Genomic DNA, 27,960 nt, shown 5'->3' with positions numbered 1-27,960 from the left:
TTATTATTATTGTTATTATTATCATTAATATTATTATATATAGCTGCAAAAAGCATGTTAAGAGCAGAAAGCTGGAGTAGAGTACACAGCTCAAAAGTAAAATTAAAATAAAATACTTCCATGCAGATGAACTTGCAGCTGCATTGTGCACTATTAAAGTAATGCAACAAGACATTATGATCATCTCATGGGAAACTTGCATTGATTTAATGCATTCAGTTATGCATAAAAGGACACGCTTTCTGCACAGTGAGAGTAAGAAAAAACAAACAACTGGACATCCGTTAGGACAAACTGTATTGGCTGCACATGAGCTCACCTCACAAGATTTATTAATAGCTTGTATAGATTGCTGTTCTTTCTTTTTAAACCTATGAACGTCATTGTCCCAAAGGTGGGTCAGTCATTACAAACTCAAGCTGTGCAGACAAACTTTGGTCAGACCCCCAGGCCTTTATTCTCCAGGAGATCACGTGTACACGGGACTGTAATGAGGTACATGTGCAGGATTATAAACTGATGCAGAGAATTTCCTCCTGTGATGGAGTTGTACAAACTGTGATCTTCAGAGGAATTTCCTGGTTGTGCCAATTTTGGCGCCACTTTGGACCAAGCAGGACTGGTTTTGAGTTGGTCCTTATGGAAGTAAGTGGCTTTTTCTTACAGACTGTTACTATTTAAAGTAAAACATGGAATTTTGGAAAAATTGGTAAAGTTTAATCAACACTTTTCATAAATTTTTTAGAGGTTACCTCTAAATATTCAGTATGACAGAGAGTTGAAGTGTTAGCTAAAAACCTAAACCACTGGTTCCCAACCTGGGGTCTTTGTCTTCTCTGAGGTTGTCAAAATTAGATTGGTGTTTATTAACTAAAGTCATGATGTAACACTTTTTAAATTCTTAATAACAAAGCTATTTTAATTGGAAATCATTTGCAGGCCTACTTTCAGGGGTTTTTGTCACTGAAACATTCAAAATCTGTTCAGTTTTAACAGCACTGTATCACTTTTTTCCTTATGGGTCTTGGGTTAATTTTTCTTAACTTAGCTTTTCTCAGGTACAGGTAGGGGTCTCCAAGGAAACTTGTAGAAAAAAAATTTGCAGTAAAACATAAGAAATAAGCCAAAGGCTAGCATGGTTAGTTGAAGGAGTAGTTAGTCAAAATATTGGCTATAGGTCAGTGTTGTTAGCTAAAGTAATGCATAAACAGTTGAGATATTAACATTTTTGGCTAAAATGATGCTGTACGATTGAAATTTTAGAACAAGAATGAAAGAGATGGCTAAACTAGTGGATCAATAATTATATTATCTAAAGAGAAAGACATTTAGCCTAAGCCAAAGTAATAGATAAACGGTGTAAAGATTAGCTAAAGAACACAACTTTTTTTAGCCAAAGTAATGAATAAACGGTGTAAATATTAGCTAAAGAACACAACTTTCTAGCTAGAGTAATGGATATAAATGGAGTAAATATTAGCAGAATAACAAGAATTTTTAGCTAAAGTAATGAATAAACAGTGTAAATATTAGCTAAAGAACACAACTTTCTAGCTAGAGTAATGGATATAAACGGAGTAAATATTAGCAGAATAACAAAACTTTTAGCCAAAGTAATAAACGGTGTAAATGTTAGCTAAAGAACAACACTTTAAAGCTTAAGTGATAGATTAATGGTGTAAATTTAAGCTAAAGAACAAAAAAAATGTTAGCCAAAGCAAAACAAACGGTGTAAATATTAGCTAAAGAACAAAACTTTGTAATGTAAATAAAGCAACAGTGTTTCAGCAAGTCGATCAAAGGTTCATGGGTGTAAAGCAGAAAACCCTTTAATGTTGAGAGTCTCCTTCTCCTTATTGTCAGGCTTTAGGATGATCTCACAATCTCAGCTGTTAATAACAAAACAAGACTCCTAATCTTCAGCAGGTTTCCAGACCATGCATAGATCGTACTCATGATGGCACCTATGCCCAAAAAGTTGATGACATTGTACTGCTTCAGCTTCATCAACTTCAGCCTGATCTTGGGCCTTGAGATGGTCATCCTGATAGTAAGCCCAGGCACTGTTATGCATTTTAAATGGAGGCCTACTTTGACTGGGTCATCATGCATGTACTTCCTCTACCCCATAGTACCTGATTCCCCACAGTGATATAGCGCAGAAGTTTCAATAACGGGATATCACTGTATAAAATACGATACTAAAAAACAGATTACAGTTGATCACTGGGAGGCTTAAGTTGTTACAGCACTGAGTTTAATGTATTCAGCTATGCATAAAAAGGACAAGCCTCCAGGTCAGCCACAGTGAGAAAAAACAAACAATTGGATATCCGTTAGGACAAACTGTATTGGCTGCACAAGAGCATACTTCACATGATTTATATAAATAGCACGGGCCAAAAGCTGCTTTGTCCTTTTAACCTTATCAGCTTCATTGTCTCAAAGGTGGGTCAGTCATTACAAACTCATGCTGTGCAGAGAAACTTTGGTCACGTTACAGACTTGTGTTCTCCTCGAGATCACTTCACAGTGTAGGGGAAAATAGATAAGTGAAAATAGCTTGTCTAGTTGTGATAACATTATTGAACAAAGTAAAGAACTGTCAGTTGGAAAAAAGAGTTTCAATACTGCAAACATTTCTTCAGAAACCAACAGTAAGAAATTAACACAAGGTACTGGTACCCTAATAGAAGTAAGTTCTAGGGGAGGACATCTCAGCAAGTAAGTGAGTCAGTGTTTTTTTAAATTAGCAAACCCTTATCTGTATAATAAGTCATTGTATAATTAACAGGTCAGTGCAGGATCTGCCCCCCCCTCCTTGATGAGAAAATCGTTACCCAGTTCTCCAAAAACTTGAATAACTTGATTGTTGTTCTTAAATTGTTGTTCTTATCCGGGCCACAGGCACAGCCCTTGTAAATTGCTTGGTGACTTTTGAACCTTAAGTCATAGGCACTCCCTCTGAAAGCTCTCCATTGTGCCTTTCTAATGAAGCTATCCATGAGTTCGTAGTTCTTACAAAATGTTTCCTAGTGAGCCTGGAACTTGGCTGGCTTTCTGGGGTCTTTAAAGGTCACATATTTTGCCCCTTTAAGACAAGTTTATACTGGTCTCAGAGGTCCCCAAGACATGCCTGTGAAGTTTGTTGCTGAATAAACACTACAGTATTGGATTTTTGCATGTCTAAAAACACCTCTGTTTCAGCCTTGCTCAGAATGAGCCGTTTCTGTGTCTGCGCCTTTGAATGTTAATGAGCAGTCTGGCTCCGCCCCTAACCACACCTCTCTCAGGAAACTGATGTGACTTTATGGATGTTGCTGCTGAGAGGAGGACCAGGACAGGCTGGAACTTGCTTCCAAGAGGGAAACCGAACCTGTAGGCAGGTCTAACTCCCCACATGATATCATCAGGGGAAAATCTGACAATGGCTTGTTTCAGCACACATTTTCACACAGGTTCTGATTGTCTTGGAGATTGTGGTCAGGCCAGTGGCACATATTTTTGTTGGAACCCGAAAAACTGTATTTTGCATAATATGTGACCTTTAAAGATCAAATCCACGGCAGTAACTCTAATCTATAATGTATTTTTTGATCATTCCTGCAGTAAGCTGGTTAGCTCACCGCCATATTTTCTGTTAGTATCCCAGAATGCAATGCGACTTGGCTGTGACACCCAATGGGAAGCTGTTCTGTCATCACGCCATGCTTTGCTAACCTGACTCGCCAGATGGATGTGTTTCACACATCCATCTGGGAAAACTTCAACAGGAAACATTTGAGAAAAGGCAAAGGCTTTGAAAAAAAGTCGGAGTGTGATTGGGTAAACGTTCTGTCATATCTCTATGGGTCAATTGCCACGTCACGACTCTGCTGCGCCTGAAAGTACTGCCTCTCGTCGCTGATTGGTCCTGTCACTTTCTAACCGGGCCCAAACGGTTCAGATGGGAGCTTTGCAAGGTGGATTCGTCAGTGAAAGACAAGGAAAGGGGTGTATCCATCTGCTTTGCAAGGATAATGCTTTGCTGAAAAGCCCATGTGCACAAACTTATAAAAATAAGAAAAGAGGCTGTAATATATCCCTCAGAGTCACTGCATTTTAAATAATGACTCAAATTCCTAAAAGTGCAAGGACTTTTTTTGTAAAAATGTTTGAGTTTTTGTCACAGAATTATCATTTTTAAATTTTTAATTCTTTAGTCCCAAAGAGATGGGAGAACAAGTTTTTACAAAACAAAAGCTCTTAGTCATGCATGTTTACCGTGTTTAATAAACAAAATCTTTGAGTTTTAATTTCTGATTAGTTTTTTCTTTGACCTTTATAGTCCCATAAGTTTTTATAAAATTCCACTGAAATGCCTGCAACACACATATTCTTAAAGCCCAGACTGTCCTAAAAAAAGGATGTTTGGAGCTTGACTGTGCACCACAGGGCTGATGTTTTACAAGCTTTTCCAGACAATAGGTCCAGGAGAGACACAATGGTTGAAAAATACCTCTGAGGGTTAAAGTAAAGGTTACAGTGCACCATTAGTAAGTTATAGGGCTTATGAGGACTGAAAGATTTGAAAAAAAAATGGTCTAACTTGATTTTTCTCCTCAATATTGTGATTGCAATTTAATATGCGATTAGCATTAGGTTCCTCATCTTGGGTATTTTTTAACAAATTCAAGCAACAAATCATTTTATATTATTGCCTACATAAGCATGCGCTTATTATATATTTAAACATTTATTTGCAAAATGGATGTACAGTTTTACTTGGTGGAGAAGGCTCTGCTCAAAAGATGCTCCCTGGCTTAGTCAAGCAACCCCATATGAATAGAAACAATTATGTCAATGAGTATTAAAAACAAATTATTTCAGATGCAATTAAGTCATATGAGGGTGCAACAAGCCTGAAGCTATAAAGAAGGAGGCTGGGGTGGAGGAGGTGAAGCTTTGCCAGCAGCAGCATGGCACATCAGCATTGATGAAGCAGGGATTATTGAGAAGTATATCATATTTCAACAGTTGATGTGTTGACATTTGAATGTTTGCATAATGTGCATAAAATCTCTGCAGCTGTAAAAACGGAATTTATTATACTGGTATTTTGACACCTTTCAAGTTAAAGGAAAATTGCAACTTCTGCTACTTGTAAATTGCAGCATGCTATATTGCGACTTAATCAAATCTGCAATTAACTGCCCAACCCTAGAGCTTATTCACTATTCGTTGTTTGTTGCCAGACCACTCAGTTGCCGGACTGCATGCCATTCAGTGGAACAGCATGCATTTATTTTTTGCGTTTCCATAGAGCAAAAGTTGGAAAGGGTCCCAAAAAACCGACCCCATACCGTCGCACTTTTCGACACCCTTCCGTAGGGGTACCAATCTTACCTATCCGTACCAAAAAGGTACGGAGATTTTTGGACTCAACGGAGATCCAAACTGTGTTCTGTGAATATGGTATCTGGCCACAAATCAAGTTTCCTGACATTTATCTCAATCTGATTTTAAGAACACAAAGCAGAGCCTGAAGGCTCACATCAGCCTGGTCTATCCATGATTGATGTTAAACTAAATTAATGCTTAAGATTTGTGAATACGAAGCCTTAGAACAGTTGATTCGCTGTACTGTAAGTAGTTATTCATCTACTTCCTACGTTAGGTAACTTGTGAAAAGATCACTCTGTGGTTGTTGAACATGCTCGTAAAACTTCAGGCTGCACCCTTTTTAAAAACAAGATCAGTGCACCAGGGATTTCAGACTTAATTTAGTTTGATTTTAACACCAGATGAACTTTTACTTTATTTTTAATGCGGCGAATTCTCACAGTACAGCTCTGAACTTTTGTATTTTGTCATAGAAACTGTTATAGACCAGATATATTCACCTATTCCATCAGCTGAGGATCTGTACTGACAGAATTTAGCATAAGTAAGATGTAGTTATTTTTTAAAAAGCACAGTCAGCTGAAATAAAACTGTTTAATGCTTATTCCCTACTGATTTCTGTCACTCATCCTTTTTATAACTCTGCGGCTGGACCAGCAGACTCGCACTGACTGTGACTTCAGATTCTTAGCCTTTTCAGCCCGCCCACCAAGTTAGGGCATGGGTGTCTGTGGAAACGCAATCTATTTAGGGGTTTAGCGTACCAAACCATACCAAACCTTACTGAATCAAACAGGACCCCCTGATTGAAACACGGCTTTAGTGTCAATCCTGCTGCTGTCCAGCTGCAGGTACAGTGAAGCCTTTAAACATGCAGGACCAACAGATGGAAAAATGTTTTGTCATGACTGACATTAACCTCAGAAATAGCTCACTAATAGATTTAGTTACTGACATTGTTTTCATTCGTCTTTTTAACCTACTCTGCTTTTAGATTATGTCATGTGTTATAAATCTCTAAAAGATGATGGCACATGCAACACAAAAATCCGGCAGAAATGTCAACTACACTGACATCAGATACACTTGGGTTAATAGTATTCTATTACTCTCTGCCACTGTCTTTAACCTGCACTATTGGTGTGTCATTTGACTAAACTCCTTTTCTCACACGCAGATGAAGATGTCAGCATACCATGTGGGGGGCAGTGGGTCGAGGAAACATGCCACATCACATTACACTAAAAGCTTTATTTAGCCTGCAGCTATGAGAATACAAATCTGTTAACACTGCTTGACAGATGATGCAACCCCATACAGCATTGCATCGGCCCACCCTGGTCACACAATGCAGCCAATTGCATCAGAAAAGTGGTTAAGATGAGGTGATTTACACATCGATTAACATGACAATGGATCAGTAAAGGGGGGTGAAATGGGACATATAAAAAGAGTATTCATGGAGATATTTAAGGGTAATTCCCAGCCAAGTTGCTAAGATCTTGTTTACTATATTGGCCAAGTATTTCATCATTTTCTGCTTAGAAAAAGTGCTAATACTTTCTGTTCTGATGCCTTTAAACTGTGTTTACTATGAGTTTTTATGAGTGCTTCTGCTGTAGACTTTAACACATGCACCTCTTGGTAAAAACTGAAAGGACACTAAATGTCATGCTCTATTCTGGGAGCATCAAACTTTAAGAAACACTCATCATCATTATTCTCCATCCTGCTGCACTGTACTCTTTATGCATGAACAACAGGACCCAGAGGGACAAGAAGTCTTTGGCAAACACAATCCCTCTGGCAAGTGCAGCTCCAAACTTCCTGACAGAACTGCTGGTCCTGTTTTGTGCTGTTCTGCCTCTTGTTGTTGTGTTTTGACGTGTGTATTAATAGGTGTAACTAACTGAGAGAATTGTGAGGCTCGGGACGTGTCTGTGGCCATGTCAGCGCAGCCCCCAGTTTCAAAGCTTTGGTCTATTATTGTCCCGGGAAACGTGGATTGGACATCTCCTGGACTGAGCCCAAAGCCAGCCTCAGTGTGCGGGCTTTGGGACACGGAAGGGATCCACATACCACAGTGTCCCGAGCCCCCAGTGACTCACAGGCGTAAACGGTGACCCTCATTTGCGCAGCTATTTCTGAAACTTGGGTTTATTATCCCTCTGGATGCACAAATGCTTTCTCATGTCGTTTTGGAGCTGCTGGTTTTCTCCCAGCACGCCCACGCTCTGAGTGCACAGCGTGGGCGTGCGTAATGTGCACTCATTATTAGAGTTTCGCAAAGTTGTGTAAGAAGTTTGGAGAGGACAATTAATAGAAAACCCTCATGAATGGAAAACACTGTCCCCAAAAAAGAGCTGCTCATTTGAGTCAGGCATGAAAACAAGGAGGAGATTCAGTAGTGAAATCAATCCTGTCTTTGTGAAACTTTCAAATTGAACTATGCAAAGCTTAAACTCATATCATCAACATGACTTCAGAGAAAGTCTACCGGTCCAGCTCAGACCTTCTAAATCAGAGATGAGCAAACTTCTGAGCACATATTGCATCATTCAGAAAACTCTCTTCACAGAGGAACACTGGCCTTCAAAAAGCAGGACTCTTAATGGACTAAGTGACTGTAACTAAGTATGCAATGTATTAGAAACACATCTTCTGTAATGACCTGATATCTGCCTTACTTGCCTGCTTTTTTTGCAAAGAACAGCCCTTACATCATTTCAACAAAGCTACTGACATTGAGAATGAATGGGGACAAATTAGCCACAAGCTAAGAGGCTAGCAGTGCCTCTTTAACGGCTTTTCTCCCTCATGTTAAAAAACTACATTTTGCAGGGTACTAGTTGAAGTGCAACGACAACTTAATTGAAGCTGACAAGTTATCAAGGAGTCGTTCATGAACAAGCAGGTTCCTTTTAAGAAGCGTATTCCTAATCTTGGTTATAGTGTTATAATGTCATTTAGCACAGCGGTTCTCAACTGGTGGGTCAGGATCCAAAACTGGGTCGCAGAGCTGTCTCCAGTAGATTGCGAAGGTGTGCCTGGAAAAACATCTGTGATGTATGGAAGCCCTAAGTGGACATACATTCATACAATTTATTTTAATAGCCAGATTTTCCTATGATAACAAGCAAATTTTGGTCATTCTCTCAAGTTTTCAACATATTTATCTCCTTTTCTCAGGATAACGAGGTTAGCTTTCCCAAAACAAAAAGATAGTTCCTTGAGAAATGACCAGAATGTCCATGTTATATTAGGAAAATGGATCAAAATAAAATGTGCACTTGTATGTCCTTCCAGGGCTTTTGGCATGATGTAAGACATTTTTTGGCCTTTCTCCTTTTTAAATCACTTCAGTTTTCTCCCATCATATTTCTATACTCTAAAATTTTCATGAAATACATTTGGGTGGTTGAAACTTTTGTAAATTTGGGTCGCGATTTCTCACAAGGAGGGTATGGTGGGTCCTGATGCCTGACCAGTTGAGAAACCACTGGTTTAGCTGACGCTTTTGTCCAAAGCTTGGGACAGGGGTTTGCTGGGTTAATGACCCTGCCCAAGGGCCCACATGGATACTCAGTATGCCCTGACCAGGATTCAAATCCACAATCTCATGTAAAAAAATTCAGCGATGTAAGCCACAGAGACATCCAAAATGGTACCAAAATGAAAAGCCACTTGGGAGCTGAAAGACCTTAATGGTTAAATCTTTAAAAAGAGCAAGAATTCCCATCACTCTGATCGAGGCTGCAGACATAAATAAAGCCATGCTTGTGTAAGTAAACATTGCATTTACACAACCAATTCAATCCAGACAAAAGCATCCCAGATGACCTCCTTCCTTTTCAGTACACTTTGAGGTTCATCCATGCAAGCATTAAGGATTACCACTTGGTATCTGAATGCCTGAAATGTATAGAAATCCTTGTTGATGCATTGCTGATGCAATAGGCCTTAGTCTTATTCATGTTGCATCAGTGAAACCCTAATGCAGAGAGGCCCCAAATGACTTAAACAGCAGTGGCATGTTCATTCTCTGTGCACTGATTTTCTTTGTAGTGCTATTTTTGTACATACTGTAGGTGAAACCACAATTTACCCACACTATACAGAAATAGGTAACATTTGTGTTTTATTTACTGTAAATTCTATTACAGGACAAAAAAACTAGATTTCACCCAAGCTGAAGTAAACCCTGAATGCAACTGATCTTGTAACATGGCTTTTTAAAGCCAAAACATAAATGAACACTTCTGATGGTAGTGTTTTGGATAGATCATGTAAGTGATTATTTGATGCTCTGTGACACTAAAGCACGGCTGGTTGGAGATCCTAGGCAAAGACCAATCCCACTTTAAAAGATATTGAATGAGAAGTACAGAAACTTAATGATCTTCAGTCATATTTTAATAAAAAACAGAAAATGTTGTCTGACTATTTTGGCAATATTTGGAAAAATGTAGCAAAGGCTTCCAAATGCTGCCAGCATGTTTGTGCAATTTAGATAGTGTTCAGGAGTTTGCATGCAAATTTTGGATTTGCAAAAAAATTCTGCAAGTTTTGGGTTGTTCTTCCACTGCATAGCAGTCATAGGTGTAGTCCATAACCTGACACGCTAGATGGATGTGTTTCACACATCCATCTGGAAAACCTTCCATAGACGGCGTTTGGGAAAGGGCAGAGCCTTTGAGAAAAAAACTCGGAGGGTGATTGGGTGAAATTTCTGTCTGTGACTTGCATATTTTGCAGTGCTGGACTATACCATTTGGACATTTTTAAGGGAGGAGCAGGGGCCCCCAGTACTGTATTTTACTCTGATACAAATTTCAGTCTGTTGACCAATTCATTTAGTCACTTTTGATTTAATAATGACACTAAAACATTGATACTGAATGTGTGGCTCTTTTGTGATGATCTTTTGGCTCTTTTGTCTTAATTTGAAACATAATCCCCATTTTTGCCACTTTTATCCTGCTTTTTGCATTTTTTTGCCACTTTTTGCCCATTTAAGCTGCCTTTTGCAATTAAATGCCACCTATTTCCCATTTTGCCATTCTTTCATGCGTTTTGCCCATTTTCCCACCTTTCTGCAGATTTTTGCCCATTCTAGTCACTTTTCACACTTTTTTGCCTTGGTTTTTGCCACTTTTGGACCATTTTTGTCAACTGTAACACTTTTTTTTAATCACTTCTCACCCATTTTGACACCTTCTGCCCTTTTTTGCCACTTTTCTCTCAGGGTTTGATGCTTTTAGCCCATTTTTACCACTTCTTTTTGTCACTTTTCACTCATTTTTGACACTTTAATCATGCTTCAGCAATTTTTTGCCTTGTTTTGTCTATTTTTGCCACTTCTAACCCATTAAAGCTGCCTTTTGCAGTTAAATTCCCACTTAGTTCCCATTTTTCCACCTTTTTGCAGATTTTGCCCATTTTTGTCTTTTTTCACACATTTTTTGCCATGTTTTTGCCACTTTTGGACCATTTCTGCCTTGTGTAACTCATTTTTTTTGCCACTTCTCACCAATTTTTGCCCTCAATTGCCACTTTTTCTCTTAATTTTTGCCACTATTCCCTCAGTGTTGGCCCCTTTTATTCCACTTTTCGTCCATTTCAGCTGCCTTTTGAATTAAATGTCTTTTTATTTTGCCCATTTTCCCACATGTTTACTGATTTTTGGCCATTTTCCCCAACTTTTGTCAGATTTGGACAATTTTTTGCCACCTTTAAATTATTTTTTGGTCACTTCCCACTCATTTTTGCCCCTTCTGCCTTTTTGCCACTTTTCTCTCAGTGTTTGCTAATTTTCGACAATTTTTACCACTTCTTTTGTCACTTTTCACCCATTTTGACACTTTTATCCTGCTTTGGCAATTTTTTGCCTTGTTTTGTCTGTTCTTGCCACTTCTCACCCATGTAAGCTGCCTTTTGAAGTTAAATTCTCACTTAGTTCCCATTTTTCCACCTTTTTGCAGAATTTTGCCTGTTTTAGTCACTTTTCACATATTTTTTGCCATGTTTTTGCCACTTTTGGACCATTTCTGCCACTTCATCAATTTTTGCCATTTTCTGCCGTTCAATGCCACTTTTTCTCCCCATTTTTGCCTCTTTTCCCTCAGTGTTTGCCCCTTTTATTCTACTTTTCACCCACTTAAGCTGCCTTTTGCAATTAAATGTCTTTTTTCCCCCCACTTTCTCACTTTTTTTGGCTATTTTAGTCACTTTTCACACATTTTTTGCCACTTTGGGACCATTTCTGCCACCTGTAACTCATTTTTTGCCACTTTTTGCCCATTTAAGCCACCTATTGCAATGAAAAGTCTTTTTTTGCCAATTTTCCCACATTTTTTCTGATTTTTGGCCATTTTTCCCAACTTTTTTCAGATTTTTGCTACTTTGACAATTTCTTGCCACCTTTAAATTATTTTTTGGTCACTCCCCACTCATTTTTTGCAACATTCTGCCCTTTATTGCCACTTTTCTCCCAGTGGTTGCAGCTTTTTGACCACTTTTGCCACCTTTACCTTATTGAAATTGCCACATTTCACCACTTAGATTTTGGCTCTTGCAAAGGTATTTTTCAAAAACTTGGCTCTCCTGTTGGGCAGGGTTGAGCAACACTGCACTAAATGCAATGCTGTTTAAGTGGATCTGTTTGGGGAGATATAATATGGTTTTGAGTGCCTGGTTTCCTTTTGAAAGACATTTGTGAAGTTTCTGACACATAAGTGAACTTTTCACTTGTATTTAAAGTTCAGAGGAAGTGTGCCAAGTGTTTTTGACTGTTTGAAGTGTTTCAGAAAGTCCTCATGACTTGAGAACAGTCCATAAACAGAGCTGCTCATCAGGCTCGAAAACAAGGACTGGATTCAGTTGTGAAATCAATGAAATCGGCTCCAGAGCGCCGCTGTGCGAACTTCTTCTCACGCCAAGTTGTAAAACCAGTGTGGGAGAATAGGACGGAGCCTCCGTGTTGTTCCTGAAAGCCGGCACGGCGCTGAAGTAGTTTAGTGTAGCACGAGGGCGAGAAAGGGGGGGTCCTTGTTGCAACATCAAACACTGTGTCGTCACTGGTCAGCGATACGTGCAGCAGGCACTGCCTGTTCCAAAATAAATATTGTTGTATACAAATGAGCTGCCCGGACATAGGCGGGCCAATCACAGCCCATCCTCTCATCACACCTCTTCATTCATAAGAGCCGATGCGTCAAACACTCAGAGGAGCCGGCTATAAATACGGCTGCGCGCAACGCACAGTTAGACATTTTCCCCAAATCAAAGGAAAGAGACAACTGAGCAAGAAGCGGAACCGTTTACCTTTCATTCTTCTTCTACCTTGCTCCACGTCTTATCTCCTCTCTTTAGTATCCTGATCACTATGTTGGCAATGGGTGGATTTTATTCGCAGCACGTCTTGGTGGCAGTGCTGTGCTCCGCGTTGGCCATCGGCACGTTAGGGTCCCCGGTGCTGGGGCCAGAGCCGATCCGGTGCGCCCAGTGTACTCAAGAGAAGCTGAGCCAGTGTCCAGCGGTGGCGCCCGGATGCGCCGAGGTGCTTCGGGAGCCCGGCTGTGGATGCTGCCTCGCTTGCGCCCTGACTGCCGGGGAGCTGTGCGGGATCTATACTGCGCCGTGTGGCTCCGGACTGAGGTGCACCCCGAGACCCGGCGACCCCCGGCCGCTGCACTCCCTCACCCGGGGACAAGCTGTGTGCACGGAGAGCACTGAGCCAGAGGCGACCCCCGAGCCCCAGACACCAGGTAGGCCTATAACATACACATTTTAACCCCCCCCCCCCCCCCCAAATCTTCTTCACCAACCCCCTCACCAAAAAAACCCCCACCTGCACGAGCTTTTCTGGAGCGTTTTACACTCAAATCCATCCAGTCCGGCTTCACATTCATTCATTTCCCTCCTCCAGATCAGGGAGAGCCAGAGCCGGAGATGGAGAACGCAGCCATCACCTCGGACCTCGGCTCCAGCAACTACCTCCCCGGGCACACTAAGCCCTACGACCCGCGGGCTGCTGCGGACGCTCAGGACAGCATGAAAGCCAAACTGATCGCCAACCGAAAGAGGCTGACCGACCAGGTGAGGATCACTCTCAACCTTCACGTTTCCTGCTCACAGCCGGTGAAATCCCCACTCTGATATGTTCCTAAAAGTTTTTGGGGGGAGGTTTGGAGACAGGGTTTGATCACCACACGGGGGCGCTCCTGTAAAATGTTTGAGGAGCTAATGTGGAGAGAAAAGAGGATGTGGATGCTTGTTATCACAAGTTGCAGTTTGATGCATGCTTTCTGATGACAAAGCACTGTTGATTATTATTTCTGTATGTTGGCTAGGGCTGGGCAACATGGAGCAAAATACCTCAATGTTTTTTAGGCTGAATTTCAATATAAAAGCCATTTTCTCTGTAAAGAAATAACACATGGTGTCACAAGCAGAATTTAAAAACTTTGCTGTGACTTTTAATGGTCAAAAGTTGCAGACATATTCCCAAACCCTGTCTAATTTTACACAAAACACTGGAAACTCTCCATATATTGAGGTTGTTTAAATTTTGTATGATTCTAAATCTCACTTATTTTAATTAGTAATGGTGGCATAAAAGATATGAAAAGAAAATGTTATGCTGTCATATTTTCACCATACAGAAGAGAGAGAGTCTAAATTGCAAAAATATGTTGGCAACATTTCCATACATTAAAGTTGTCCACTGTTTTTCAATACCATGTTTGAAAATGACCAAATTTTCATTATTTTAATGATCATTGCCACCAAAAACTGCAACAACTTAATGATCTTCAGTCATGTTTTTAAACAAACTTAAGAGGGCAATGTTGAAGTTGCACAAATATGTTGGCAACATTCAGAAAAGTGGGTGGAACTGAAAATTAGCACGGACAACTCACACCCCTAGCCAGTTTCACCCACTTTAGCAAGTGCTGCCAATGTATTTGTGCAATTTAGACAGTGTGCAGGGTCTTGTCTGCAATTTTTTTTAAATTAAAAACAATAAAATGCCCGATATTGGGTTTCCAGAACTTTAAGATATGATTGGTGTATCAAAAATTGCAGCAACTTAATAATCTTAAGTCATATATTTACCCAAAGAGAGAAAGAACTCTGGCAAAATTGCACTAATGTGAAGTCAACATTTGGTAAAGTGCATGGAACTGAAAAGTAGCAAGGACAACTCATGCCTCTAGCCAGTTTCACCCACTTTAGAAAGTGTTGCCAACATTTTTTTTTGCAATTTAGACAGTGTGCAGGAACTTGTCTGCAATTAATGACAACTGAAACAATAAATTGCCCTGTATTGGGTGCCCAGAACTTTCTGATTTGATTGGAGGTATCACAAAGTGCAGAAATAAATAAATCTTAAGTCATGTTTGTACATAAAAAGAGAGAGGGCAATGTTGAAATTGGACAAATTTGTTGGCAATATTAAAAAAAAAATGGGTGCAACTGTTAAGAAGCAAGGAAACTCTTGATTTGTTCCAGTTCCACCCACTTTTCTGAATATTGCCAATGTATTTGTGCAATTTTGACATTGTGCACAATGTTGCCTTCAATTTTGTTTACTTAAACAATAAATTGCTCATTTAATTGACCAATTAAAAGATGTGATTCTGGCATCAAAAGTGCATAAACTTAATGATCTTCAGTCATAAATTTACCCAAAGAGAGAAAGAGCTCTGGAAAAAATTGCACAAATATGTTGGCAACATTTGGAAAAATGGCTCGAACCTTCACTTTTTGCCAGCTTCACTAACTTTCCAAAATGTTGCCAATGTATGTGTGCAATTAAGACAATGTGCAGGGCTTTGCCTATGATTTTTGATAATTAAAGGCAATAAATTGTCCAATTTTAGGCACTTTAGACTTCTGGTTTTGCGGTCATATATTAAAACCCCCTGATTATTAATACATATGCTATTTAAATAAAATGATTTGCTCTTAAGCCAAACATTCCAACAGATAAATTAGTCGTCAATAAGTACATACTGTTTGTGTTTCTTACTGTATAACTTCTAAATTCTGTGTGTTTTCCAGCCCTGGAGTTGGCACAGAGCTCAGTTAACCCTTTCCTTGCCTCTTGTCTCCCATAGGGGCCGTGTCACATCGAGCTGCAGAGAGCTTTGGAGAAGATTGCCAAATCTCAGCAGAAACAAGGAGACCGATTAACCAGATTCTACCTCCCCAACTGTGACAAACGCGGCCTCTATAAACCCAAACAGGTTGGTATTATCATCCTCATGTCAGTGTTTGTGTTTGTGGTTGATTCCACTCAGCATGAAAGAATCTCACCAAGCTGTGCTTAGCCAAGATTGTGTCAAATGATCATGTGGGTGAGGCAGGGGGGCGTGTCTTTGTTTCCGGCATGATGTCACCCATTTTCAAGCCCCTACATGTTTGTGTCTAACTGTAAATGAAAATGAAAGCAGTTGAGTGAAATGATCTGTGTTTCTCTGCAGTGTGAATCTTCTCTGGACGGGCAGAGGGGTCGATGCTGGTGTGTGGTCGCCTGGAATGGAAAGAAGATTTTAGGTTCGACTGATCTGCCTGCAGACGCCGAGTGCCCTTAAAAGAGATCAACCACTGCTGAGATCTCACACAAAGAAGAACAAGAACAAGCAAACCACTGATTTTTCTTTTTGAAAGCTGTTTATTTATTGATCTCATCCATGGTGGTGTTTAATTCAGGTACACTGTCATTAGGGGACTAATGCCACGTTTCCACTTAGGTATGTTTACGGCCAACAGGAAGTCCAGTCATCCCTATAGAAATCCTTATCGCTGTTCTGACATGCCTGCAAAGCTCCTCATCCAGAATTGCCTTGTGCATGTTAAAAAATACTAACTTTTGCGTTGCATTTGGGAGAGACAGTAGGACGGTGCACTAGCTCAGCAAACAGGCGATTTCTCTCGATTCAGATGGTTGTCAATGAAGCTGTATGTATGACGGCATATTAGGGCTAGTCTAAATCATTTTGAAATTAAAAAGGTTTTAGTTTATTAGGTTTTGAATTTACAAGAAACTAAACTCAGAACTTCTGAGTTTTAGGAGAAAACACTTGAAATATTTATTATTTATTAAATTTTTTTTAAACTCCAAAATATCAAACTTTTAAAGTCATAAATTTACAAGAATTTCAATTAGAGACACTTGTTTTCTTTAGTTTATGGCAATGCCAATTCAAAGTCTGAAAGCTGATATTAATGAGAATTCTGGGCTAAAACCACAAGTTTTTCCTCACTGCTTTAGCTCTGTAAAACAGTTTGATTAGGCTATCTGCTGCATACCAGCTTTTCTGGTATGATTTTCTTCTGTGCAATAGGCTTTTTTTGACTTTATAATCCAAAGAATTCTAAGTTGTTGTTCTTGTAAATCTATGACATGTGGAACTTCATAATTTTGAGCTTTTATCTTGAAAAATTACAATTTTTAAATGTGAACATTTGGAGAATTTTCAGTTAAGTTTGTGACTTAAAATGCTCAAAAGACTTTTATCTCCAAAAGTCTGAGTTGTTATTCTTGTAAATTTACAAAATGTGGAAACATTTATGCCTTTTTTAACTTTAAAATCTTTTAGTATTTTTTTGTAAATGCATTACTTAAAACCCCTCAAAATTCTGAACTGGGGTATCAAAAAACTTCAACTTATAATCTCAAATGTTTGGAATTTTCTCTTACAATTCACCTCTTTTTTCTTCATTTATTTTTTTTTAGATTTGCCCTAATATGCTCCAAGATGTTCTTGACAGTTTGATATGCATTTAAACCTTAACATGAACGTTTAGAAGGCATAGTTGCTGGAGTGCAGGCATATGGTTCGTTCAGCCTTCGTGAAATATTACACAAAAACTCTACGCCCCTGGCAGGCTGGCGTCTTAACTTACTTTTTAAAGAGCAACATTAGTCCTGCTTTGTCCCAGTAATTCTCCAAACTACCTAATAGTGGAAAACACACAAAATTAGCATCTCTTGCTTGGCTACAGGTAGCTTTGATCACACAGAAATGCACTTCCTTGTGTTGGACGCTAGGAGGCATGATCCGTATTTTTACAGTCACATGCGTAAGTGGAAACACAGCGTGAAGGTCCCGACCACCCTGAACCCCCCTCCCTTCTCTTCAAACACCCGTCCCAAAGAGAAAAAAAATCTATTTTTGTTTTCTGAAAAGGAGATTTTTTAATATTGATGCATTTACTTCTACTCTTCAGCCTTATTTATTTCCAATTTATTTGTTATTTTTAATTATTTCATGAGTATTTATATCTTTTTTTGCCTTATTGTTATTATTATATTATTATTTTTATGGGTGTATAGTGTATATATATATCTTGGCCCTGAGTAACTCCACTGCTGAGTTGAGCTCGCTCTACCCTTAAGGAGTTGTTTGGAGGTTTGGTTTGTGATGAAACTGAGCAAGAACAAAAAGCACTGAGTGACCAAATGTCATTTAGAAGTATTTCTAAATGTTGTTTTTATGATTTATTTTCACATTGCTGCCATTTTTATGTCTTTTTTTGTAATTGTTTCTTTTTGAACTGATGTGACACATGATCAGAATGCAAAACTCTCAGTCGGTAATCCTTCAAACAGTCTCAGAAAACATTTCCCATGATTCCATGGGGCTGCAGATAGCATGACGGGCTGGCGCGTGGCTGCTCCGCCTCTCAGACGGGTATTTCTACATTAACCTACCTCCGATATTTATGTGTCTGCTGTCAGTTGTGTTGTTGTGTGTGTCAAAAAAAGACGTGCTGTTTTACTTTGTGTTGCTGTTCTCTCTGACCAAGAACACATGACCACAATGAGCGAGTCCCGCAGTGAACCCTGCCACTCGCCTCCATCCACATGCTGCTGTTGGAGAGAGAAATATTATGTGAGTCTATTCCAAAGTGACTAACTGCTCACTCGTGTGTATGTACACTTTTGTAATTGAGATGTAATGTAAAAAAAGGTGATATATTTAATAAAAACATTAACCTCAGCTATGCACTCCTGGCCTCTCTGTCACCTCAAGGCATGCTTAATTGGTGAGCAAACATCCATAGGTGGTGAATCATAAGGATCATAACAGCTTCATCAGGGTGGATTATGAAAGCCTGGGTATAGATGCAGCCCTGGACCACACTTTTCTAAATCCAGAGTGTTTGTGAGCAATGTTATCACGCTGATCTAAAGTGGAGGTCCTGGTCTAACTTTAGGACATGCTGCTCTGCGCTGCCTTTTGACCCGCTCTCTGTTTGCCTTGGTCGAGGCACAGGAATTCGCCTCAACCTCTCGTGCCCACTGCCAGCCTGCCTGGCACCACCAGATTTATTTTTATTCTTTTCACAAATTGAACCTTTGCTTTATCCTTATTGACACATTCCAAGACTGAGGGGAGCCTGATTGCATTCAAGGCCTTCAACAGGAGTAAATCTGGGTCCTGATAGCCTGCAGGAATTAAACTCAGCCCATATAAGCTGCCGCTGCGTTTCATAACAGAAGCTGGTTCATGGATGGCTCATCTTTATCTAGATACTTCCTCCACAAAGTTTATTTGGCTGATAGTTCATCACTGTTTGAATTAAAAATCATTTTTTATAAGATAAAGGGGCTCAAAAAGCCTCCTAGCTCAGTACAAGACTCTTTAAGACTCCCTTTCTCTTGATAGATGACTCTAAACACAAGAAGCTCTGCAGGACAGTGTAAATTGTGATACTGATCGCCTCTAAATCTGTTAAATGTTGTAAAAAAAAAAAAATCATTGTTTTGTAAAGTGTAGGAATCTTACTCAATGTGAAAATGTTCGGCTAACTACTGTGTACAGGTCAATTTAGAGCTTTAGAGTTCTTACTTTTCTCCGTTCCCATTCATTCCTTATGGGGATGGCCATAAGGAATGAGTGGATTGTTATGTTTCCCCCCCAAAGAAAACACAAATTTTATAACAAAGGTTGCTAATGGGGAAACCACACTGCTACCCACTAAATCTATCAAAATGATGGAATAACTAAAAACTTGACCCAAAACAAGGATAGGTGGGAGTCATTTCAATTAAGGGGCAAGTGAAATGAAAATATTTTTTGATTTTCACCCCTCACACACAAACAAAAGGCCCTGAAGCAAAGTTTTCTCTTTTCTTTAAATTCAAACACAAATAGAGAGCCAACTAATGGTGTTGACCCTCACACACTCATAACCCCCTACCAAACTGAGAAGCAACCTGCTCCCTATATAACTTCCCAGCCCTGCTGATTACCAACAGCACTCAGCTGGGAGCAGACACCTCAGGTGCACCAAGTTTGCCTAAACGAGCAGGGGGAATTTTTCACTGGGTTTTTGTGTGGGAAAAAGTCATCCAGTTTCTTAAAAATGGTCCCAAAAAACAAACAAACATTTTTCCTTATGTAAATCATATTTGGGTTGTGTTTCAGATTGGGCTTCTCATTACAAAGTGTGAACCCTGAGTGTGAGTGCGCCCTAGACTCTAGATTATTAGAAGGGGAAATTTCACTCTAAGCGAGCTTAATTTGAAATATTGATCCAAAAAACAGCCACTTTAATCAAGATAATAAGTACACGTTTACCATGCCAAACTACAGAAATAAACCTCTGTGTTTCTTGTTGCTAGGTTGAAAGTTTTATTTAAACTTCAAGAAAAAAAGTTAAAAGAAAGTATGCAATATTTTTTCTTTTCATATTTTCTGAATTTAATAATTATCTGGGGGGCCCTGGAAGCTGTGGGGGCCTGCTGTGCCCCCTGGGTCTCCAAGTTGATGATCATTGCTGTATGGTATAGCTTCTCCAAGCAAGTCCTGCTTAAAGGGGAAACTCTCACTGACATCTTAGGAGGCTGATGCCACAACTATTGCCAAGAACCTTATGCAGCCCAACATCAAAAATACCAAAATACCCCTTTAACATTGTTATGCATTAAGAAATATGCAGGAATGCATGTACAAAATGACTCACTGACAAGTGATAAGTAGATGACAGCACTGACATTTTTCTGGAGTTCAGCTTTTAACCCTTAGGGCTCCAGCGGCACGGGTCCCAGCCGCAGGCACAACCCTTTGTAAATTGTTTGGTAACTTTTGAACCGTAAGTCATAGACGCTAACTTGTTTTTTCCTGTGAAAGCTCTGTGTTGTGCCTTTCTATATATGTTCTTCATGCATTAGTAGCTCTTGCAGAACATTTTCTAGTGAGCCAGGAACTTGGCTTGGGGTTTCTGAAGATAGGGTTGTTGTATACAACGAGAAGTGGCAATGTTTAGAAAAAAGTTGATAACTTTTGAACCTCAAGTCATAGACACTCTTTTTTCCTTTGAAAGCTGACCATTTTGCCGTTTGTTTGCTACCCTCGATGTCTCTGTAGCCCTTAAGGATGCTGTTCTGGCAAACCTGGAACTTCGGTGACTTTTCAGGGTCTTTAAAGATTAAATCCACAGTATTAGATGCGATAATAAGCATCTTTTTGTCCATTTTTAATTCATTTTTGTTAATTTACTTTGGGTTTCTTCAGTGGGTAGTGCCATATTTATTGGGAGCAATGTTTATATGCAATGCATTGTAGGAGTGGTAGTCGACCAGTTTCGTCTCTACTGCTTAAAGGAATGGCACAAATGAATCTAACTGCAAAAAAAAAAAAAAAACCCACAGACTTTTTGTATATATGTAGATATCTGAAAAATGTAAGTCACAGAATATTTATTTTTTCACTGTTTTGTCCCCAAGAGATGGGAGAACAAGTCTGTGCAATGAAAAGTCTTAGTCACTATTGTTTACTGTGTGTTATCAATGAAAATCTTTGAGTTTCAAATTCTGATTTATTTTCTTTTGTCTTTAGAGTCACATAACTTTTTCAAAATTTAAGTGACATTATTGTAGTAGATATATTATTAAAGTCCAGGTTGTCCTGAAAAAAAGGATGCTTAGAGCTTGACTGTGCACCACAGGGTTGATGTTTTGCAAGGTTTTTAAGAAAAAAAGTCCAGACGAGAAAAAAAATAGCTGTGAGCTCTAAGTGTTAAAGCTCAGTGACAATTCAGCTAAAAGATGAGAGCCTTTAGGGATGAAATGAGACACTGAAAGGAGCAGAGTCGTCATTACGTTCCATCACTGTGAGAGCAGGAAGATGCTCAGATGAGCTGTAGCGTGCTGCAGCCCTATCACAGTAGCTAATGGTGTACAAAACCACATGATAAATGTTATGAAAGACTAATGGACCTTTATCTCATTGCAATTAACATGTTGATGCCATAATTTTGATGTTTTAAAAGCACATTAAGCAGTTTATTTCAAAGTATAATTCTAAGTAGAAGTACAGAAGAATGTGTTTTAAAGCTGCTTTGAGTACACTGTAAATTTAAAGCACACTTTTACTGTAATGAAGTACACTTCTTTTAACCTGGGACGCAGAATTCTGCTCATGTAAGAAGAAAAAACACAAAAGAGGCATTATTCTTTAAAATGTGTTCACTTTTTATTTAAAAAAGACATTAAATACAAATTATACTTTGAATCAAAATCATTTCCTTTCTCAGAGAAAATAATAGCTGTGTGATTTCTAGTTTAGTATCATGAATCAAAAAAACTCGAAGGATAAACTTGAGAAGAAAAACAAAAATACATTTTACCCGTGAACAGAGAGATTCTTAACGTGACCAGCAGGGAAAATAAATGAAAAAGTGACGTTTTGAGAAGCGTGACTGTGGCTCTGCACTGACGGACTGAGGCGGGATGGCGCAGCATGCATGGAGAGAAGTGACGGACTGAGAGGTGAGAGGTTCACTGGCTGTGAAGAGCAGTGACCTAAGGTGACCAGAGACCTGAGTGACTGACTGACAGATTTTTTTTTTGTTTTTTTGCCCCCTGAGGCTGAATATTGCCTGCTGGGTGCTGAGCTTAAAACTGACACTGCTGAGCAACAGAAGGAAGAGATTCATTAAAAAATAAAACATTCATTAGTGATTATATTCCCCAAAATACACTGAATCATAGAGACTTTGCTGTGCAATCGGTGAGTCACTGAATTGTTCATCAGAAAACCTAGTTTGGATCAGCTTATAATTCTTTCTTAGATAAATAATTTTCATTTTTAAGTACTGTACATGATGTCTAGTCAGACACATAGCTGGCCAGGAAATAATAATAATATATATATATATAAAAAGACACACAAATATTCAGGAGGGAATAGCTTAAACATATTTGTATGTATGTTCCTCCCTTTACATCAAGTCTTTGAATAGATGGGATTTAGCACCAACAGGCTGGTTGTGAGTTGCTGCTGTCTATCAAAGAAAGTGTACAGCCGATTTCATGCTACCGAGCTACTGGGTGAGCATTCTTCGTCGGCACTCTCTCCACTGTTCAAGTCTTTACACAGGATGTGGGAGAGCATCGGGTCAGGAAGCCGCCTCCTCCCTCAGACCCCCTACCACTTGTGTGAATGCATATTTGGTGCTGTGTCCACCTCGTGGAGATTTGTTGGCATACGATCATACAAGCGTTTTTCAAAGAAACAAAAACAACAACAACAAAAAAAGAAAATAGTTGCATTGAATGGAAAATTTCTGAGGGGTGTTTCGCTTACTTTGCTGTCAGAAGTCCTGGTGTAGCTTTTTCTTTCTTTCTCTCCTCACTCCACTATTATTGTTGTCTTACAGTATCACACTGTTTCATCTGGCCTTACCTCCAAGGAAAGGTATGCAGATGCAGATAGGTCCAATTGTCTTTAACTGCATGCATTGACGAGTAGCGGCGCAGCTAAAGTGCTTTAAGTGCTTGTGCTTGAAGCAATAGGGGCAGCTGGCACCTGCAGCGGGGCGGTGCCGGTCACACCGGGGCTGTACCGCCCCGTTCAAACAAGCCTACACCAGGATGCACCGCTGACAGGAAGAGGACCGGAGGAGGGCCGGGTGTTGGAGCGAGGAGTAACGGTGAGGGTTAGTGAGGCTGGACGGGATCAGGCACGCAAACGAGGACGAAGTGTTAGAAAGTAGGTATGGACATGTATGAGAGGAACTCGACATAAAGGCTGCAGGACAGATGAGGACGTGAGGACACAGGTGAGAAGGTTGGAGCTACAGAGGGGTGGGGATGGGAGAGAAACAGAAGACCACTGATCTAAGTAAACTGAACATTTAAGATAGCATATGAGCATCTCAAATATAACTAACCTGAAACCTATCACTGTTGTGTCAGACACTCGCCTCTGTTAGCACCACAGAAGAGCTTGTAACTCCTTCACTAAGAGCAGCAGCTGGATTAAGCTAGGATATCAGATGCAATGCCTTTGATATGATGTATCCTTCTGCCTTCCAGAGTATTTACCACTACATTTTATTCATGAGCCCTATATGCTGCCAGTTCAACACATAAATACCTAAATTGGCAGCCTAGAATAGTTAAGAAATCCTTAAAAACTTCTTAACGCTAAAACTAATGCCTTTAAATTGTGTCTCACTTTGGTGTTGTTAAAATTGTTTAAATATATCCAGAGATTTAAAATGTTGGTATAGATGGCTTAGTGGTTAGGTCACGCCCAATTTACATGGGCGACTCGGGTTCAAGTCCGACCTATGGCTTCTATTTTGCATGCCATTCCTTGCTCTCTTGTCCCTATTTCCAACTATCCACTGTCCTTCTCTCTGAATAAAGGCATAAAAAGCCCAAAAATAAATGCCATGTAGGTAAAGTCTACCCCATAAGAAAGCATTGATCCCCTGTTTTTATATCATCCCAGCAAAGAAACGACAGATGCTGCCATGGAAAAACCTGCTCTCTATTGCTGCACTGCCTGATCAGAAGACAGTATTTGGCCTTCAATTTAGATACTACAGGCAAAAAGATATCCAATACTGTGAGATGTCAGTAGATATCCTTAATGCATAGTGAAGAAGAATTATGTGGAAAAGTTTGAGGACTTCTGTCTTTTACATGAGCATACACCATTGTTTAACACTATGATAGCTCCAGGTTAAGTCTACCTTAAATGTTTATGCCATTATGACATTCCTTTGCACTATGGGTCATGTGCCATGTTGAAGGTGGCACCTCCTTTCACTATGCCAAAAAGATCAAGCTTGCACAACAATTTTTGTGCAGTTATGCAGACGTGCAGGTATGTCCATTGCATGGATATGTTTCACATCCATCTGGGAAACCTCCCATACAAAGCCTTTTGGAAATAACTACTAAAGAAAATCTCTGAAAGTGACTGGAGGAGCATCCTGCCTGTCACATTCATGATGGGCCAGAGTGACCAGACAAAGACTTGTAGTTTATGAAAAGTAGAGCCTGTCAGTGGCCAAAAGTCAGGGAGACGTACAGAAACCTCTTTACTGCCTAGAGCAGGCTTGGTGTGGCTCTTTGCTCATGTTTTAACAAAGAAATGTGGTTGTGGTCTGCTAAAGCTGACGCTTTTCTACAGCTACATCCAAGCTAATCCCTACATTGGTAGCAGCCATTGTATACACCAGCTTATTGTAGAACTTCACCTGTAAGGGCTGCATGCTGAAGCTTGCTCAGAGATGACTGAAAACCTCTTTCCGTTGGCTCTTTGCTCTTGTTTTAATCAAGAAATGTGGTCCAGTTTTGATCAAACTGCCACTATGCTATAGCTACATTCAAGCTAACCGCTATACCAGCAGCACCCATTGCAAGTAGTGATGAAGCCTGATGCTAAACACAAACATGTTGCCGCAATAAATTCATTGCAAATATGAGTTCCAGAGTTAAAAGCACAAATGTGCAATGCAAAGAGAGCTACAAGTAGCCTGCAGCACATTTCTAGGGCCATGGACATCAGTTTCACAAGTAAGGGGTGAACACATGGCCCTGTGACTTTGACCTTTTCTCTTCAAAATGTAATAAATTCATCCTTGAGTCGGAATGGACACAATCCCTTAGAATCTTCAAGAGAAAATGCCTCAGGGCCTGGCTATCACTCACAATTGCTGGCAAACTCCTGCACACTGTTTAAATTGCACAAATACATTGGGCAACAATGGGAAAAATTGATGGAACTGATGATGAGCAACCAATTTGTCCAATCTTTTGTGGTTAAAACAGGACTAAAGATCATGAGGTTTCCACACTTTTTGATACTTCTGTTCATTAGAAAAAAGCAGTCTTTATCCTCAAAATACTGAAAGAACAAATCTGCAAAAGCACCATGGAGTATAGAGTGATTGGGCATGTCTTTCTTTACCCTGTCCCATGGCATTAAAAAAAAAAAAAAAAATCTCAGATTAGCTCATTTACTTAACGTGGTAATCAGCCTTCAATAAGCTTGAAATAAGACTCTTGAATGACGCAAACTATCTGAGATGTGGGCAGCAATTCAGAGGTTTGAACCAAGCTAATATTGGCACATTTCATTCTAACTCACCTTTAATTCTACTGTGGTTTGTCTATAGTCAAATGCATGCCTTAATCTTTACACTCTTGTGACCTTACATCTAGGAATTCTAGCACCACAAAGTTAGTGGTCTTATTAGGAAGAATCTACTGCTGCTGCTAAAACCCAAGCTAGTTGCAGCTGTTGCCTTCAGAGATACTTCAAGATTCCTGTGGGCGAGTATTTGATACGACAAAGGTGGGTTTTCAGGTCGATGCAGAAGGTGAAGGGGAGGTGTGGACTGTTTTTAAGGCACTGTAACTGCACGGTTTGCCTCCACTCCCTCCCAACAGCATGGCAAGAGAGGGAGGCAGCAAGGACGGCCCTGGATAAGAAGTCAAAGCCCTGCTACCCCATAATCCTTCACTTCAAGATGGACCCTGAGCCGGAGAGTGTTTATGTTTCTGCATTGTTTAATGGAGCAGGGCTAGGGAGGGGCAGTCAGACGTTTCTACACTGAGCTAAGTGACATACAGTATTTACATAAATAAACACTTTTGGGAAAGTGCACACCATCTTGCATGCCATCTCGCACAGACATGCAGCTGTGCACACGTATGTTATGCAGGTACTCACACATTAAGACACTCACACAGACAGACACACAATAGAAATGGTGGTGGTGTGTTTTTTTTTCGGGTCACAGTCACAAACAAGTCCTCTTTAAAGTGAGTGGAAAAGTCCCTCCTTCCTCTCTCTCTAAAAGAATAGTGCAGATGGTAGGATTCTCTCTTTCTTCCCCTTCTCTCTTAGCTTTCAGCTTATTTATTTTGTTTTTTAAGAAAGGATAGAGGTTCCCAAAGCACGGGACATATAGCTGTGATGGACAGGAGGCTCGGCCTGTCCCTCCCGTCCCCTTCCCCTTGTTCTCTCTCATACTCTCTGACAGAAATGGGACCTGAATCAAAGGTCCAGAGCCCCCTCTAAATGTTTACATAAAACTACATGCAAGAGCAAAGTAGGCTCTTTTTCTTTCTCCCCCTCCCTCCCCCCTTGTCCTCCCTCTGTCCTCTCATTTGCTCTCCAGGTTGTAGCACTGTGTCTCGCCTCGCTCCCTGCCGTCGTACCCTGGAAGAGACTGCCCGTATTTGTCCACGCACCAGCAGTAGCCCCGCCTCCTTCCTTTGGATGGACGGCACTGCGAAGAGAAGGCAGAGAAAGTAAAATTAGTATGCTGCTTGTTTGCTTTTATTAAACACAACGAAGGATTGCAGGTGGCACCAGCGGGGGCACGTATGAACATCACTCAGCCAGCTCTGACTTCCATCTTTAGTTTCGAGACCGCGGGAGGAAAAGGCTGGAACGCAGCCGAGGACTTATCACTTTGAGACACATTGTGAAAACAGATTAGCGTTTCCAAGGTGAGGAATTACCCTGACACAGCTTTACCAACAGCACCTTCTACGTGCATGTGTGTATTATAATAAGACGATCCGTCTCCCTGCTGGCTCTCAGAGTTTGGATGTTTGTCAGGAGGCCAAGTCGTGCCTCAGCAGAACTCTAATAAGACAAACATCTCATCGATCATGGAGAGGAATGCCCTGCTGTCTGGAGCTGTCGCTGAGATTTTATGAGCAGAATCTATCAGAGATAAACAGTGCACATGATGCAGCTGCTGGCCTTGTGAAAGACGGTAATAAATGTCGAAAGATCAGAGCATCCACGTGCAATCGGCACGCTGCTCAGACTATGCCATCTGCAAGCCTTATTCATCAGGATTATGAGCAGGGCTGGGCATTGTATTTAGCCTTTAAGATATATTGATTTAAAGTACTGTGCATATGTTTTAGATGTGTATACATTAAGGAGCTCAGTGTGCCACAACACATGCTCAGCAGTCAAGGTCAAGCTCAACGGCATCTAAACCCTTTCACCACTGGTAATACCCCTGTAGGCTGCCAGCTATTCTGGAGCCCTTTGGACATCCACAGCCAAACCAGGCGCTCGTGGTAACCCTACTACCTGCCTAGACAGCACCGTCGGCCATGCTTACTCACTACATTCACCCCTTACTCCGCCCTAAAGGTGTGAAAGTTGTTATTTTTTCAACAGATTATTTTCCATGCCCCTAGTAATATACAAGGACATCCAGAGCACGACAAGGGTTGTGCAAATCCTTCTTCCAAACCGATGGTGCCCTCATACAGCTTACACGCAACATCTACCT

At 40.2% G+C, this 27,960-nt stretch overlaps 2 protein-coding genes across 3 annotated transcripts in view; one reads left to right on the top strand and one right to left on the bottom strand.

Moving 5' to 3' along the window:
- The first annotated feature begins 524 nt into the window (after positions 1-524).
- igfbp1a (insulin-like growth factor binding protein 1a) lies at positions 525-18,392 on the top strand. 2 transcript variants are annotated; one of them, XM_041790679.1, is made up of 5 exons: positions 525-645; positions 12,754-13,148; positions 13,310-13,479; positions 15,504-15,632; positions 15,870-18,392. In XM_041790679.1, the coding sequence occupies exons 2-5, from the start codon at positions 12,767-12,769 to the stop codon at positions 15,978-15,980; spliced, it is 792 nt and encodes a 263-aa protein (XP_041646613.1). In that variant the 5' UTR covers positions 525-645; positions 12,754-12,766; the 3' UTR covers positions 15,981-18,392. The 2 variants fall into 2 exon arrangements, with proteins under 2 accessions (XP_041646613.1, XP_041646612.1); XM_041790678.1 differs by lacking the exon at positions 525-645 and having other exon boundaries at positions 11,873-13,148.
- Positions 18,393-21,869: 3,477 nt separating this feature from the next.
- The window catches only part of igfbp3 (insulin-like growth factor binding protein 3), a 57,066-nt gene continuing 50,975 nt past the window's right edge, over positions 21,870-27,960 (bottom strand). The window contains exon 4 of the mRNA XM_041791446.1: positions 21,870-26,931. Within this exon, the coding sequence (XP_041647380.1) occupies positions 26,806-26,931 (126 nt within the window). The 3' untranslated portion in view covers positions 21,870-26,805. The remainder of the gene's footprint in view (positions 26,932-27,960) is intronic.

The sequence above is a fragment of the Cheilinus undulatus genome, linkage group 7 (genome assembly GCF_018320785.1).
Source record: "Cheilinus undulatus linkage group 7, ASM1832078v1, whole genome shotgun sequence".
In the NCBI taxonomy this organism is placed as follows: domain Eukaryota; kingdom Metazoa; phylum Chordata; class Actinopteri; order Labriformes; family Labridae; genus Cheilinus; species Cheilinus undulatus.
The sequence above is the reverse complement of the archived record's forward strand: the minus strand, read 5'-3'. Positions and strand labels throughout refer to the sequence as shown.

Coding starts and splice junctions, on each gene's coding strand:
- igfbp1a (XM_041790679.1), top strand. CDS start 12,767: ATGTTGGCAATGGGTGGATTTTATTCGCAGCACGTCTTGGTGGCAGTG. Junction 13,149..13,309: donor CCCCGAGCCCCAGACACCAG/GTAGGCCTATAA, acceptor TCCCTCCTCCAG/ATCAGGGAGAGCCAGAGCCG. Junction 15,633..15,869: donor GCCTCTATAAACCCAAACAG/GTTGGTATTATC, acceptor GTTTCTCTGCAG/TGTGAATCTTCTCTGGACGG.